The sequence below is a fragment of the Ambystoma mexicanum genome, chromosome 2p (assembly GCF_040938575.1).
Source record: "Ambystoma mexicanum isolate Mex_15411 chromosome 2p, UKY_AmexF1_1, whole genome shotgun sequence".
Lineage (NCBI taxonomy): Eukaryota > Metazoa > Chordata > Amphibia > Caudata > Ambystomatidae > Ambystoma > Ambystoma mexicanum.
Genome location: NC_090923.1, coordinates 1,096,161,953 through 1,096,177,192, shown reverse-complemented (window position 1 = coordinate 1,096,177,192; position 15,240 = coordinate 1,096,161,953). Strand labels below are relative to the sequence as shown.

Here is a 15,240-nt window from a genome sequence, read left to right as displayed (position 1 = left end):
GCACTCGAACACATCGTTTCGAGTGCGTCTCAACAAGAGCGGAGAATTATCAGACACTGTTCTCACAACAAGAGGAGTCAAGCAAGGTTGCCCGCTTGCAGCAGACTTATTCAAACTATTTTTGGCAGATCTTCCAATTCATCTTGAGCAGGCCCATTGTTTTCCACCAAAAATAAACAAGATTTTGGTAAGATATATTGCCTATGCGGACGATTTAGTCCTGATGGACAGAACTCAGATTGGCCTACAATGCCTTCTAAATTGTCTTTACGATTACTTATTCATTAATGACCTCACAATAAATACAGATAAAACAAAAATATTGTCGATTGGAACTGTGACCAGCAGAAAAGACCGTGCATTTAAATGGGCGGTTGGTGGCCAGCTCTTGAAAACAGTCAATTCGATTTGCTATCTGGGAATTCAGTTTAACAACTCAATCTGTGAAGGCTAATGGGTTAAAGATCTAAAACTCAAATCCTCAAGATTAGCTTTGCAAGCGGTCAAGATAAACAAAAGCTTTGGCAAATTCTCTTTAACACCTGTGCTAATGTTCTACCTACTAAAGGTAATTCCAATTCTAACGTTCGGCGCAGAAGCTGGCTGGAACATCAGCGAGCAAAAGTGGAATCAACTTGAGGGTAACTTTTGGAGACGTGTCCTCAATCTGCTGCCTTGTGTATCAATAATAACGATACGGCATGAACTATCACTAAACTCGCTGTTCAGTCACGTGATTTGGAAGTCCATCCTGCTGATGCGAAGATGAGAGAGGCGGGTGGAGCCCCAGCCTACCACATATTTGCACCCATTGACGATCCAAAACATGGCTGCCTGCAGGACCAATGGTGCTCAAGAGTACAAGAATGGATCGATGCTGCGGAAATTAACAATTTTTATCTATTCTCTCGTCCTCAACACGCTAAAAGAACATTTGAAGCTTGGGCATGGATCGTCAACCTAGAAAAACATGGAAAGCTGGCCTCTTCCAACTGGCTAGGCAATGCACAACATTTTTTTTTATTCTCAGCCACTTTATCTGACATGTTGTTACTCCCGCTATTATTGTGAACAATTCCTTCTATTTCGTTTAAACATTCTGAAATCGATGGAAATTCTATGGCAAAGGAAAAATCCACTTGTGAATAACAACCACTGTCGTTTTTGTCTTGATTCAGTTGAATCTTTGAAACACTTAATCTTGGACTGCCAGGCAATCTGTGACCTTCGCTCTGCACACTTGGGTAAATTTGCTTCACTAGATGGAGACATGGCGATTTGGTGGTATATGATCTCCTCCGGCAACAATATCAAACAAGTTTGCGCTATTGTTTATTACCTGAATGCACTTTTGAAGTATCTCGTTTAATCTAACTTAAGTGAATCATCTTTTTTTTCAATGGTTCAGGAGGGTGCATTTCATGACCGTTAACAATGAGCTCTGCTGAGAAAGAATGGAGGTTTTCACTTTTTTTCTCCTTTTTTTTTCTTTGAAACTAAAGGTTTTTCTTTATGTTAAAACTGTAGTTTTTCAATTAAAAAAATATATATATACTGCACACCACAGGCCCTCGATCTCTAATGGCAACACTATTGAAAACCATGTCCCTCTACTAATCTCTGGCTGGCTAGGGACACCTTCCTAGTAGCTTTTAATCTGCATTCACTATCCATGCTATGCTATGTGTAGCTTTCTCCTTCCTTACAATTGAGCTCCTTTATCCATGCTTGAGCACTTTTGCATTCTCTGAGGCAGCTAATGTGAGTTCTCTGCCTATTTTGGGTTACATGTACCTTTTACATACAGTCCTTCATTAATACTACAGGCTGCATACCTTCCTGGATGCTACTGATAAAAAGTATCCTGTTTCTATACTAGAAAAGAAGTAACCTCTTCGTAGATTGCTAATGTTGGCCTTCAAATGGTACTTGTTTATCCTTCTGATTAGAGCAAGAATTAAGAGGTTAAGAGGACTTAAATGGAGTAAAAATGCTTATTTTGAATGCTGCGAGGCAGCATATCAACCTTTAGGCTATAATCACGATCGGAGGAGGGTGCCACCAGATATTCTTGATCACTTCATTTCTTTGGTGGAGGGGGGCCCCAAAAACGTCCATGCCCAGGGCCCCAAAAATGCTTAAGATGGCCCTGGGTTAGGTAGCCTATAAGGATGCATACCGGAGCTAGTCCTACTAGAGGTGAATTTTAGGGGTTGGGAGGGCTGCAGTCCATGCCTCTATGGAGTGTGAATTGTATAGTACTTCCACAATGCTAGTCAGCCTCTCTTCTGGACAGAGTTTGCTTGTCTTTTTCAGAACTGCAACTCTCAGAATGCACCTAGGAGCAACCAAGAAAACCTGCACTGGGTCCAAGGGAATGTAATCGAGAGTAGGCATGCAATGGACCCAGATTACTTTTTCATGACGAAAAAGGATGAGGAACCCACCACCTAAACCACCAACCCCAGACGGACACCAGGGGCATGATGAAGCAATAATGAACAAAATGGGAGTGAGAAGAGAATGCAGGGTGGGGGTACGGAAATCGTCCCCAAAGCCAGAGGACAACAAAAGGAAGGAGAGCTAGAGAGAAAAGAGGGTGTGGCATAGGAGTAGGGAGATCATGGAGGGAGACGAGCAGAGATGTGGAGTGAGAAATAGAGAGGAGAGTAAGAGCGCGAGGGGGAGGGGAAATCGGAAGAAAAGCCATGTTGATATAGAACAGTAAAACCAGAAATATCCCTTAGGAAAATCTAGGTGGGAGACTGATGGAAAAGGCCACAGCCTTTAGTTTTCCCTCCCAGAAGAGAGAAGAGAGAAGACATTCGGGACATTCTGTGGCTAGGGATGTCTAGAATATGGTGCAGGGAGTCCACAGAGGCAGCAGGGGAGGTAGATGGATGCCAAGAGAGCTGTAGGTAATCTCCTTAGTTTCAAGTGTCGCAGCCACCACAAACCATTTTGTTAAATCACCCCAAATCTATTATCTTTGTCTGTGGATTTTTGAGGACATCTGTAGAAGTGTTAAGGATTGTACAGTGGGGGGCGTGGCCTAACAGCTATGGAGTAGGCAGCTCTTCCCGTGAGCTCCTATATATCCGACGGTGATACTGATGCGCGAGCCTGAAAAAGGAGGCTGAAATGATTGAAAAAGCATATGCGGCCGTCGGAGCAAGTGGAGCGCAGAATGAGCGCATGCGGAAGCGAAACGGATGAACAAGCCCACAGATATGGCCACATGAACGAAGAGACGTGACCCGGGGAGGACGACCCCAAGATGGCGGATGTGGGAGAACAAAGGGATGAGCCAGAGCATCAGATGGACTGAGGACAGTGTGCACCACACAGCGCGTGAAATCTGTCTGGAGCCGACGAGCTGGAACGCACTGAAGGCGAATGACTAGCCTACTGCAATGATTGTGCAACTATGAAACATTGTAGCAAGTCCTTTGTGGAGACCCGGCGCTGCAGACTGCTGGAAGCAGAGGAGGTCGGCACACCGTGGCCTGGCCGGGGAGGCAAACTCGGCCCTGTATAGACGAGGGGGTTGGCCCGTGCGCAAGGAGGGGGCATGCCTCCGCTGCAAAAGAGCAGTGCCACAGGTTATGAACGGTGAGGAGCGAGCGAGCACGCAGCCGGTACGCGGCTGCAAGTGATCAACGGGGGTCCGCCGGAGCCGATGCACAAGTCGGGGGGCCGAACCAGGTGTGCGCCTCCATGCTGGCAGCAGCGAAGGGGGAGTGCGCGCACCACATACATATATGTAAATGCACTAATGTTGGAGCGCCGAGAGCGCTGGGGAGAAGACTGACTGTGGACATGAGCGTACATGTGTAAACGGACAGGAACGAATTTCCATGATCAACCATGCCGCAGAAGATGTAAACCATGGGCCATAGTACTACCGCAGGGCACCACGCATACAAGGGCAGTGTCCCCCCGGCAGCATAGAGACATTGTAAAGACATAATAAAATCCCGGCAAAGGCCTGTGAGACAAAGGCATCGACTTTGAGATATCATAAGGATGGCACCGTTGCAGGCACACACCGGGTTAAAGGTGCTCACAAAGGAGACAGCGCTTGGAATATGCAGGCAAGGACAGGGTACGGCAGGGCGGAGGCCCCCCAAGAGACAGAGGGCCACGCCATGGCGGGAGGCATGCCAGCAGTAACGCTATGGTCACAGCTCGGGTGAAATGAAGGAAGGTAACCCTACGCCAGAGTGCTAGGAGCGTCCGCAAGGCCCCTAGCCCAGAATAGCTAGCATCTAGCCCACTGGCTAGCAAACCAATACACCGGCCCTAAGGCAGGGACTGAATTAAACAACAGAGGAATTAAGAGGATTATAATTAAGAGGATTATCTGGGCATGGAAGGCGCGCAGGGAGCACACACCAGGTGAGCATTGAGACGATAACAGCACAGATGCTCAGGGTGGTTGCACTGGACTGGCTACGGTGAGGTGGCCGCTAAGTGACTGAACAAGGGAACGAGTCACTGAATCTAGCGCGGAGGAGTACTGGAACAGTGCACGGGCTGCGCCACGGGAGGCCTTCGGCCACAGGAAGAAACTGCGAGGAGGCACAAGAACTGCTTGTTGCACGAAACAGATTCTGGGACAAAACCAGAGCAGAAAATGTCGGTGAGGGGAGGCAAAACCAAGGGCAAGCAGCCCACAATGGATATCTTTGCTAAACCACAGCAGTCCCCCACTACCCTAACGCAGGGTACGGCTGCTGCGTCTGCAGCTGTGGCATCGTCAAGCGAGAACAATTTGATCCTAACAGCCATCACGGAACTGAAGACATTGTTGGGAATAGTGATGGCAGATCGAAGGACTGCGCTGGAAACGAAGATAGATGCGGTGGGAATAGAGGTCAATCTGCTGAGGCAAGACGTGAGAGCACTTGCATAGAGAACTAGTGGCCTAGAAAGCGCAGTGAAAATCAACACGGACACTAGCACAAACAATGCCAAGGAAGTCCACATACTGAAGCAGCAGGTGGCAAACCTGGAAAACCGAGCAGAAGAAGCTGAGGGGAGAACGAGATGCAATAACATACGCGTAGTCTGCCTGCCGCAGGGGGAAGAAGGCCAAGACCCCACGGACTATGTGGAGAACATGATTATACAAGAAATAGGAGCAAACAAGCTCTCCCAGGGGTTCACAGTCGAACGTGCGCACAGGACCCTGATGAGGAAACCGCAACCCGGAGCCCCCCCACGAGGGTAATTATAGCAAAGATCCTGAATTACAGGGAGAAGATCTTGGAATTCTTCTGGAAAGGAGGGGCAGTAACAAGAGCATCTTCAACCATCACTGCATACCCTGATTACACCATGCTGGTACAGAGACAGCGCTACAGCTATGTGGCGATCAAGAGGAGACTGCGTACAGCTGGATTTAAATACATGCTTTTGTATCCCGCAAAACTCAAGATTTTCCACAAAGGCAAGGTGTACTTTTTTGACACCCTGGAAGACGCTGCGGCATTGCTGGACGCAAATGGCTGTCCGGAACAAGATGAGGAGCGAGGCCGAGATGAACACGATAAGTGATTATATAGCCATGCATGATAAGAGGCGGGTAGGGGGAGCCGGGAGCGGAGATAGTAGAAAAGATAACAATGGCAAGGCCAGCAGTCATAGTAATGAGACATGGTAACATGAGACATTTGAGCATGTGGGACTGGAATATAGACCGTGCAATGCAATATGGGCAGCTTTAGGCGAGCTTAGCTTGATCAAAAGAAAGGAGCAATGGGACGGAGATAGCCTACCCCCGGGAATCAGAATAGTAGGACCGCCACTAGGGCGATATCTCCCTGTTGAGCCGCGAGTACGGCAATAGTCGAAAAAGGGCTAGATGCGGGGGTGCCTGAGATTCAGGGATGGAGCTGGGCAACAGTTGGGGAAGGGGAGAGGTGAAAGGGGGTTAAAGTGTAAGTTGGGGCGGGGTGGGGGGAGGGGCGGACGTTGGGGAGTGTGATGGGGTTGGGAAGGGAGGAGGGCGGGGGGAAGTGTTTATGGTTAAGGGAAGTTTGTATTGGAGAACGAGCCTATATGTAAGGGGGGAGGAACTTAGAGATGGACTGTACTTGCGAAGGGAGGAGCGGGAACCTGATACGTTATGGGAGACCTTAAAGTAGTTACTTGGAATGGTAGGGGGCTCAATAGCTATTTAAAAAGGAATAAGGTTATGATGTACCTGCGTAGGCAGAAGATAGACATAGCCCTGATACAAGAGACTTACCTCAGACAAGAAAAGTTAGAGGTGGTCCGGAAGAAGTGGAGAGGGACAGTTGTAGGCGCAACGTACTCGGCCTATGCTAGAGGGGTGATCACCTGGGTTGCACCGCATGTCCCGTTTCAGTTATTGCAAACTACAGCTGAGGCAGACGGGAGGATGGTTATAATAAAAGGGCTAGTGGAAAACAAGGAAATATGTATTATAAACACATACACTCCGAATCTGGACACGGTGGCATACTTCAGAACCCTATATAGCAATCTAAGCATGAGTTTAGGGGGGTCAGTGATTTGGGGAGGAGACTTTAACTGTGTACTAAACCCGAAAGTAGACAGGTCACATAGCAAAATAGATACGCCTACTCCAGCTGCTAAGGCACTGCAGTCACTGTTAACGGATTTCGGGTTTGAGGATGCATGGAGGTCGCACCATTTACAGGATAGACAATACTCACATTATTCAGCCCCCCAAAACCTACACACCAGGTTGGACTATGTGTTCGTCACACAAGACCTAATGACAGAAATAATGCAGGTAGAATATAAAGCGAGGGTCCTTTCAGACCACTCGCCGTTGATATTAACATGGCAATACCGACCCCCGAGAGCAAAGATACCGAGATGGCGCCTCAGAGCTGAGGCGTTGAAAGATACTATTTTTAGGGAGGACATGAGGGAGGAAATAACTATTTTGAGATTAACACTGGCAGTGTTGAGACAGCGGGTATGCTCTGGGAAGCCTTTAAAGTGGTGGTGAGGGGGATAGCTATAGCAAAGTCCAAGGGACTACAAGGTGGGATTTTAGTCTAACTATAAGACGCTGAAACAGAGCTGGAAATAGCGTTGAGAAGGGGAGGCAATACCAAGGAAGATAATGAAACGATACTCAAGCTGCAACAGAAATGTGAGGGTCACTGGGAGAGATTGTGCAATCTCAACTATAAAAAGTATATAGAGAGGCAGCATGCAGGAGGGGACAAACCAGGGAGAGCCCTGGCGTGACTATATAAAAGCGAGACCCCTAGACCCACAATTAGAACGATAGTGAAGGATGATGGGCATATAGTGGACACCCAAGAAGGAGTTAACCAGGAATTCGCAGATTATTACCGGCTACTGTATGGAGATGTAGAGGAAAGTGATAGCAGGGAAATAAGAGAAACATTGGAGGATATTGGATTGCCGCAGATCAGTGCAGAAGAGCGAGAGGAGCTGGATGCACCAATCACTCTAGAGGAATTGGAAGAGGTGGTGAGGCAGCTACCCACCAGCAAGACCCCGGGGGCCGACGGACTCCCTAATGAATTTTATAAAGTGTACAAAAATTAAGTACTTCCCCAGCTCTTAGAGATGCTAAATGAGGCATATGAAGTGGGAAGACTACCAGAGTCCCTGAGAGAGGCGATTATTATACCACTCCCCAAACCAAATAAGCCTGGCCATGATTGCAGCGCATATAGACTCCTATCAATGTTTAACCAGGACAGTAAAATATTAACAGCGTTCTTGGCAAACAGAATGAAGAGGGTCATTGATAAATTAATACACCCCGACCAGACCGGCTATGTCCCTAACAGGAACATATCCAACAATCTCAGGCGACTCCACCGAGTCATTGAACACGCAAACGGGGATGCGGGCGAACTAGTAATAGTATCGCTGGACGTAATAAAGGCCTTTAACTCGGTCAAATGGCCATGGCTGATGGCGGCCCTGACCAATTATGGAATAGGACCGGGGTATCTCAAATGGGCTAAATTATTATATAGTGCTCCGCTGGCCAGGGTAAAAACAGGAGCAGTAATATCAGAGAGATGGCAACTCAGCAGGGGTACTAGGCAGGGATGCCCGTGGTCCCCCATGCTGTATATCTTAGCCCTGGAGCCCCAGGCGATATACCTAAAACAACAATATGATACAATAGGCATCACCATAAAAGGGGAACCGCATTTAATTTCCTTGTATGCTGACGATATGTTATTGTATTTACGTTACCCGGAAGAAAATCTGTGCTGGAAGTGATGGAGCAGTTTGCAAGGTTGTCTGGCATATCTGTGAACCCCAAAAAATCCTGTATATTTCCACTGGGCAGATATAAAGGGATCCCGTTAGAACAGCTACCTGTTTTACAGATACCATGGGAGTTCAGTACGTTTCGATACCTTGGGATAGATATATATCACACGGTGGAAGCAGAGCACCAACATAACACGGAGAAAGCGATTAAGAATATTGAAAATAGCATGAAGTTTTGGGTGATGATGGGACGAGGGGCAATGTTGAAAATGGTGGTCCTGCCAAGACTACTGCATTACTTTTGCAATATACCACCCTCTTGATACCAAGGCGGTTCTTTGTGCGACTACATAGCATATGCAGGGAATTCCTCTGGCATGGGACGAGAAACAGAGTGGCCCTTTGTAAGCTACAAAACCCACACGAGAAAGGGGGTATACAATTGCCAAACTATGAAATCTATTACATAGCAAGCCAGCTGCAATATGTAGCCAAATGGCTCTCTGAAGAACCAACCTCGGAGTCCAGGCTGTTCCGAACGGAATGCGCCCCATTCTCCCTAAAAGAAATTATGTGGTTACGCAGGCTGGATATGGAGGGACGCCCAAAGATGATGATACTTGGATGGGATATGGCGCAGGGCCTGTCAGTTAATGGGAAACCCATCCCTGTGTTCCCCGCAAGTGCCATTAAGTGCACTGGCGGGAAAAGAAAAGCAATTAAGAATGATGATTAGGAGGTACTGGGAAGCCCGTGGGGATAGCAACAATGGGCGACATATGGCAGGAGGAGAGTATAAGGGACTTTGAGGGGCTGGGGGAGGAAAAAGGGTTACATACGGGACAGTATATAACATACCAGAGGGTGGTGCGACGAATTAAGGAAATGTGGTCTGAAGTAGCACTAGAAGATAAAGCAGATGCCATCATAGATACAATATATGATATAGCAGAAGGGGGACACAAGATTTCTAGAATATATGAGCTCATGATGTCCAAAGTGGGGAAAGAAGTGGCACAGCAGAGGCAAGACTGGGAAGAGGAAGTGGGAGCCCCGATGAGTGATGAGATGTGGGAACGTTCCCAAGGGTACCATAAAAAAAGTCTTAAGAAATGCAAGACTGCAACAGGTGCAACTATATATAACCCACAGGGCGTATATGATACCCAAGAGGAAAGCCAAATTCAAGAATACAGGACGACAATCATGCCCCAAATGTGACGAGGAAAATGCCGGAATGGTGCACATGTTCTGGTCATCCCCAGTAATTGAGAGATTTTGGGGAGAAGTAGCACAAAGGCTGGAAGAAAAAGGGATTAAGATGGTGGTGGATACGGTGTGGGCTTGCCTGATGGGAGAGTTTCCCAGACCACGTAAACTCAAGCATGTAAGTAAACTAAAAGACCTGGCGTACGTACTTGCAAAAAGGAGAATCGCTATGGGGTGGAAGACATGCCATAGACCGAGAATAGAAGTATGGTGGAATGACCTACAGAAATGGGCTGAGGCCGAAACTGCAGTTTGGCAGGAATCAAGTAATTTTAGGGGGGGGGGAGGAGGCGGAAACCTTGAAAGCCTGGAAACAACTCATTACTGAGCTATTGGGCCTGCACAAGACTGGGCAAGCAAGCAGGACCCAACAGAAATCATGGAAGAGGAATCCCTAATGCAAGATAAGAACTAGGACATGAAGGAGAGTAGGCTCGGGAGCGGGGAGGGGAGAAGCAGTGGACACGGAGGATGTGACGTATATTTTAAATGTTATAAGATTGCACTGCAAGTTTTATTTGTGTTTGTTTTAATAAAATCAATAAAATAGTTTAAACATTTTTTTAAAGGATTTTACAGTAACACCAAGACCTGAAAGTGACCACAATTTCATAAGTTATATAGGTTTTGTAAAGGGAAGATCTATTGCCTTAAATATAGAGTTTCAAATTATAAGAGCAAATGGGATAGTTTGAATATCAATAAGGCGGTCCCAATAATATATGCAAAGATCCACACTGCATTAGAACTAATTCTGATGCAGCAAGCAGTTTCTCTCTACAATGAAGGCACCACAAATGCGAGTCTATCATAAAAAACAAAAGAAAGTGAAGGAACTCCTGCTTTTTCTTTCAAGTTAACACCCCAGCTTTAATTTCCAATAGGAATAATTTTTAACAGATTTTTCTCAAGAGCTAATTAATCGTCTTGCGTCTCCCAATTGCATAATATATATATTGAACTAGCTCAAGTGACAAATGGAGTTCCGAATTTGTAAATTATAGAATAGTTCCTGTATTCTGCTAAAAAGTACAGCAACTATTTTTCCAGGAACATTTAAGCACCCATCGCTGTAGCAATCCCATAACCAGCTAGCTTAATTAAGAAGCACATACAGCCTAGCACCTACCCAAAGTACAAAATGCATTTAGTGCTTGAGGTGTATTGAAACAAAGTCTCCACATTCAAAAGTCTTTAATATCCACATTCCTTTAATTATCTATGTTATAAAGGCTTAATAAATTGTAGAACACACTACAAGTGTCAGGCCCCAGTCCTACCTTAGGCGACCAATCAGGGTGCAGTAAAAAACAATCTTTACAAAAGAGCGGAAATGGGTCAATAATGGTGCCCGTCTACAATGGCTTGTAAAGTCAGTGCAGCACAAACCAAGCCTGTGATCAACAGAGAGCATACTCCAGAGACCATGAGGGAAGAAGAAATACACCGCCATGGAAGGTTCTAGATTACTGTAATGCACAATGTGTACAGCTGTTGGCACTCCCTAGGGACTCCACAGTATGAACTGCTCACTTAACAGACGCAGTAACAAGCAGAGTCCAGTGTTCTGAATTATCCAAGTCTTCTGCCTGCATGTATTATGAAGTGATGCATTGTTCAAGAATATGCAGTCACAAAATAGGCTTAGGTTCCTAAGACCAATGTATGAGCACACCCAGATGCAATGAGTCTGGTATTGAAGAACAAACTTCAAAGATACATTCTGGAATCCAGTTCTGGATTTTACAGAGCCGGAATGGTGCAATGTGGAACATGTAGCATTTCCACCTCTAAACGCATGAAAACGGTACTTCAAGGGCTGTGCTCAGTTCTGGATTCAACCTGTTGTACTCCTGCACCGTACAAGATTTCTGCCGTTTGTCAACATCCCTGCCCAAGGAATTCATTCAAAAGCCTTCCAGAATGAAAACCATGGGTGGAAGATGGAGTTCCAAGTGCTTGCAACTGTGTCAACTGCAATTTGCCATCATATGCGAGTCTGCTTTTTTAAAGCCTCAAACTATGGAGCTTGGTGTTCTACTAACTGCCTTGCTTCATCAAACTTTGCTGTTCTGGGACAGAATTTGCATTTCCAATCATATTGTGGCTGTTGGTTTGCTTGTACCACTCTTTATTAAGAGAGCAGTTGAACTGCATTTTTGTTCAAACATGAAGCCTCTGATTTAGTTTCCCTAATGTCAGTCACATAATTGTGTCTGGAATTGTTGTTGGTACTCTTGTTCAGAGGAGAATTGCCTAACATTTCGGTGCTGAACTGCCCAAGGGCAGGACAAAGACTGATATGTTTGGGATATTTCTTCTCTGTGAAAGATAGTCAGCTAAAGACTCTGGGTAAGTCTCTCGTAACCAGGACTAATGTCTGGCAGAGGGACTCCCAGGAACCCCCTTGTTAAGTCACATACTCCTCCGGCACAGCTTTTCCTCCAAGCCTTTGCATAGATTCCAGACTAGCTTTTCCCTGCTTTGTTAGATTTTGTTTTAATTCATTCACTCTTGTAAAATGTGTTTCAGTGTACTACCTATCTTTCGCTAAGGGTGCAAACAAATAAATGGTTTATAGTGTCTAGCACAAACAAAGAAAATCGTAGCTCTTTCCGCACGGAAAAGCGGGTCACCTGCAAATAAAAAATGATTTACTCGGTTAGTTTGTCCAGACCGTGAAACTTGCAAACTCATTTCTTCCATACTAGTACGATTCCCTCCTTTTATCTATTCTGCTGTCTTTTGACTAGCTGCTTATCCCCCTCCATTGCACCTTGGCTTTTGTTCATCATTTGACAATTTATGTTGCGTTCCCATTGCCATTAAGCTATAATGGTTGTATGCCTTTCTTATCTTCCTACGTTCTTTACACAGCATGTCCAAACCCGCTCCAGCCACAATCTCCACAATGATCTTAGCTCAGGGCATTCCACAGGTATAATTTGTGTTGTTAACCCCCTATCCTCCGACCTCTGCTTTACTGCTCGGCCAGTAGTGACCTTAATCTGGTATATGCAAAACAATCGTCCCAAATTACCTTTTTAAGCTCTATATTGCTGTCAGTCTGACCCAGTTTAGGTCCTAACTTCAGCAGAGATCAGAGATATACCTAGGATCACAAAGGCAGTGTCAGATGGCGTCATGTCTCAAGGCCCCTATCAACTAAACTAGGATTATAATGCAGATGTTGAGATTTTTAAGTGTCCTCTGGCGAGGGCTTACAAAACCGTGTTAGGCAGTTTCTTTCCACCATGGTAGACCAGACTCTCACAATAGTAGTGTGGCTGAGCAGACCGGCTTAATTCTTGGGAGGGGCCGTAGTGCTAATAACATACAGCTATTTAGACATATGCACAAAATAGTACGTATATTTTCTGTAAATAATACTCTTCATTATAAAGACAAGTGTTAAGAAATATCCACAGAAAGCAAAGTACTTATGAATAGGGCATTAGTAGAAGAAAACATTAAAGGGACTAAGAGAGAGACACACACACTTAACATCACCAGTGCATTCTTTTTCAGTATGGAAAAATGTTCAAGCTGACTTTTTAAAAGTGGTCAGAAAGTTCACACAAACAAATCAATATGTAAATACCACAGATAGCCCAAGATTAATTTTGCCTTGGTCTGCTGGCGGACCCTTTACCCCCAGGCCAGGAGGGAAACACTTCTTACCAACTTCTGCCCCAGACCTACTGTGAAAAGAAGATGGCATTAGGCAAACTGCAAACAAAATAAATAACAGGAGATGGGCTACAATCCTGAAATCATAACATAGTAGCTTGATACACCTGCCGATGCACTAAGCACACCACTCACCTACATAGAAAGGGGCTGGTAGTCTGACTGACCCGTCCATAGAACTGCCAAATATTTACTGTATCCGTCAATGTCATACAAATAGAGATGTAATCTTGCCCACATTCGTCAATCCCCTATGCACCACATTCAATTTTAGACATCAAACGACCACAGCTAATGAGAGTTGGACCTCACATTTTGTCAACCTTGATTTAATGAGAGCTGCATACCCAGTCAAACATAAGGTACACCCAGTAATGCTGTTGATGGGGGATTAAACTATTACCCATAAACAGATATTTTTGCACGCTCAAAAGAGGGGATCCAGTCAGAGAACTGGATCATCACAGTGTAGGGTGACCAGACGTCCGGGTTTTCCCGGGACAGTCCGGGGAAATCACCCTCCGTCCCGGCCCGGGAGTTTTTTCATTTTAGAAACCCCGTCCGGGGATTGCATGGTTGGGTGGCTACGGTGATTATTTTTCACAACACTTAAAGAATTTTGAGGATGGAGGTTTGACACGAACCCCCAACCTATCAGGTATAAGTCACAACACCTACTGACTGTGCCACAGAGACTGACTTGGAAATTGTTGTACAGCAAGCCATGTGATATCAATTAGAGCTCACGCTCGTTTTGAATTAACATGCCAAGATTCTTAGACAAAACTGCACAAATGACATCATATACAGTTCATAGAAAGGAGAAGTGCTGGAAATATGGTTGGGGTTGTGGGATGGGGCGTGTTGGGGGAGGGGCGGTAATTGGTGGGCTGCAATGGGGTAGTCCCTCTTTTATGTTGTTGGTCGTCCCGGTTTTTTGTTTTGGAAATCTGGTCACCCTATCAAAGTGCAAATTATGAACATGAAGGAGATTAGCGATATAATTCAATATAGGCATAAACAGAATTATGAGATTTTTGTCAAAAACATGTTTTCCTTGTTTAGTTAACATCAAATCACATTTACTCGAGTTTTGATCCTCTAATCGACTAAACACATTGGTGGGTCAAATCTGGCCTCATTTTACCTTGTACCCCTTTAAGAAGAAGGTCTACTCCATCCCTGTAGCTCTGAATGGCTCCAGCAAAGTCCTCCACACCCTCCTTCTCCAGAGCCAGCTTGATCTGCTGTGTGGCTTGAATTAGGTATTCACCCTTCCCCTGGAGTCCTGGTTCGGGAGGATCTGAAGCGGAGTTGAGCTGCTGATCCCAAAGGGATTTCTGGCCAGTCTTTTCGAACTGGGAGCCGTCTGGTGGTTCAGGATTCACAACCAAGGAAGCGAGATCCTCTTCATGGAACGAACCCAACACAACACTTTCTACAACAGAAATGAACATTATGATTTGTAAGAGGAGACCCACTTCCAAGTACTGCCTTCAACAGTATTTCCCGCTAGCCATCTGTGTTCCATAAGCCTCCCACATGCAAAGCCACAACCATATTACACATAAGAGTTGTGAGATTAATAGTGCACTATCAATAAATAGTAACCATTAGAGACGGCCTCACCTGCAATGGTTACAAATATCATTGAATTTCTCTCTCTCAGACACATGTATGCTCTCACAAAAGGGTTAAATAAAAAGTCTACAAAGCATTCAAAATAAGCATGTGATGGCACCGTACTAGCCTTCCTTTGGTTTAATGTCTCAATGGGGAGTACCCCTTTTCTCTCTCTTTCTGTGTTAGGAGATAAATTTCTTGGTCTGTGCTAATGTTTCATTAGGGCATTATTTTTCTCTTGTCCTGCAATAGTGAGTGAAATATTGATTTCCTTTTTCCTCTGGGGTTAATTTCTCTAAGTTAAATATCATGTTGTTCTGATGGGATGTATAGGCTTTACCATGAAGCAGTTTCTTTTCACTGCACATGTCTCCCGGTCTCGGGACTCACTCT

At 45.3% G+C, this 15,240-nt stretch overlaps 1 protein-coding gene across 2 annotated transcripts in view; it reads right to left on the bottom strand.

The window, feature by feature from the left end:
* Positions 1 to 15,240, bottom strand: part of SNX15 (sorting nexin 15) — a 563,181-nt gene that overhangs the window by 25,639 nt on the left and 522,302 nt on the right. For both annotated transcript variants that reach the window (XM_069645084.1, XM_069645085.1), the window contains one exon: positions 14,372 to 14,662. In XM_069645084.1, coding sequence (XP_069501185.1) covers positions 14,372 to 14,662 — 291 coding nt within the window. The remainder of the gene's footprint in view (positions 1 to 14,371; positions 14,663 to 15,240) is intronic.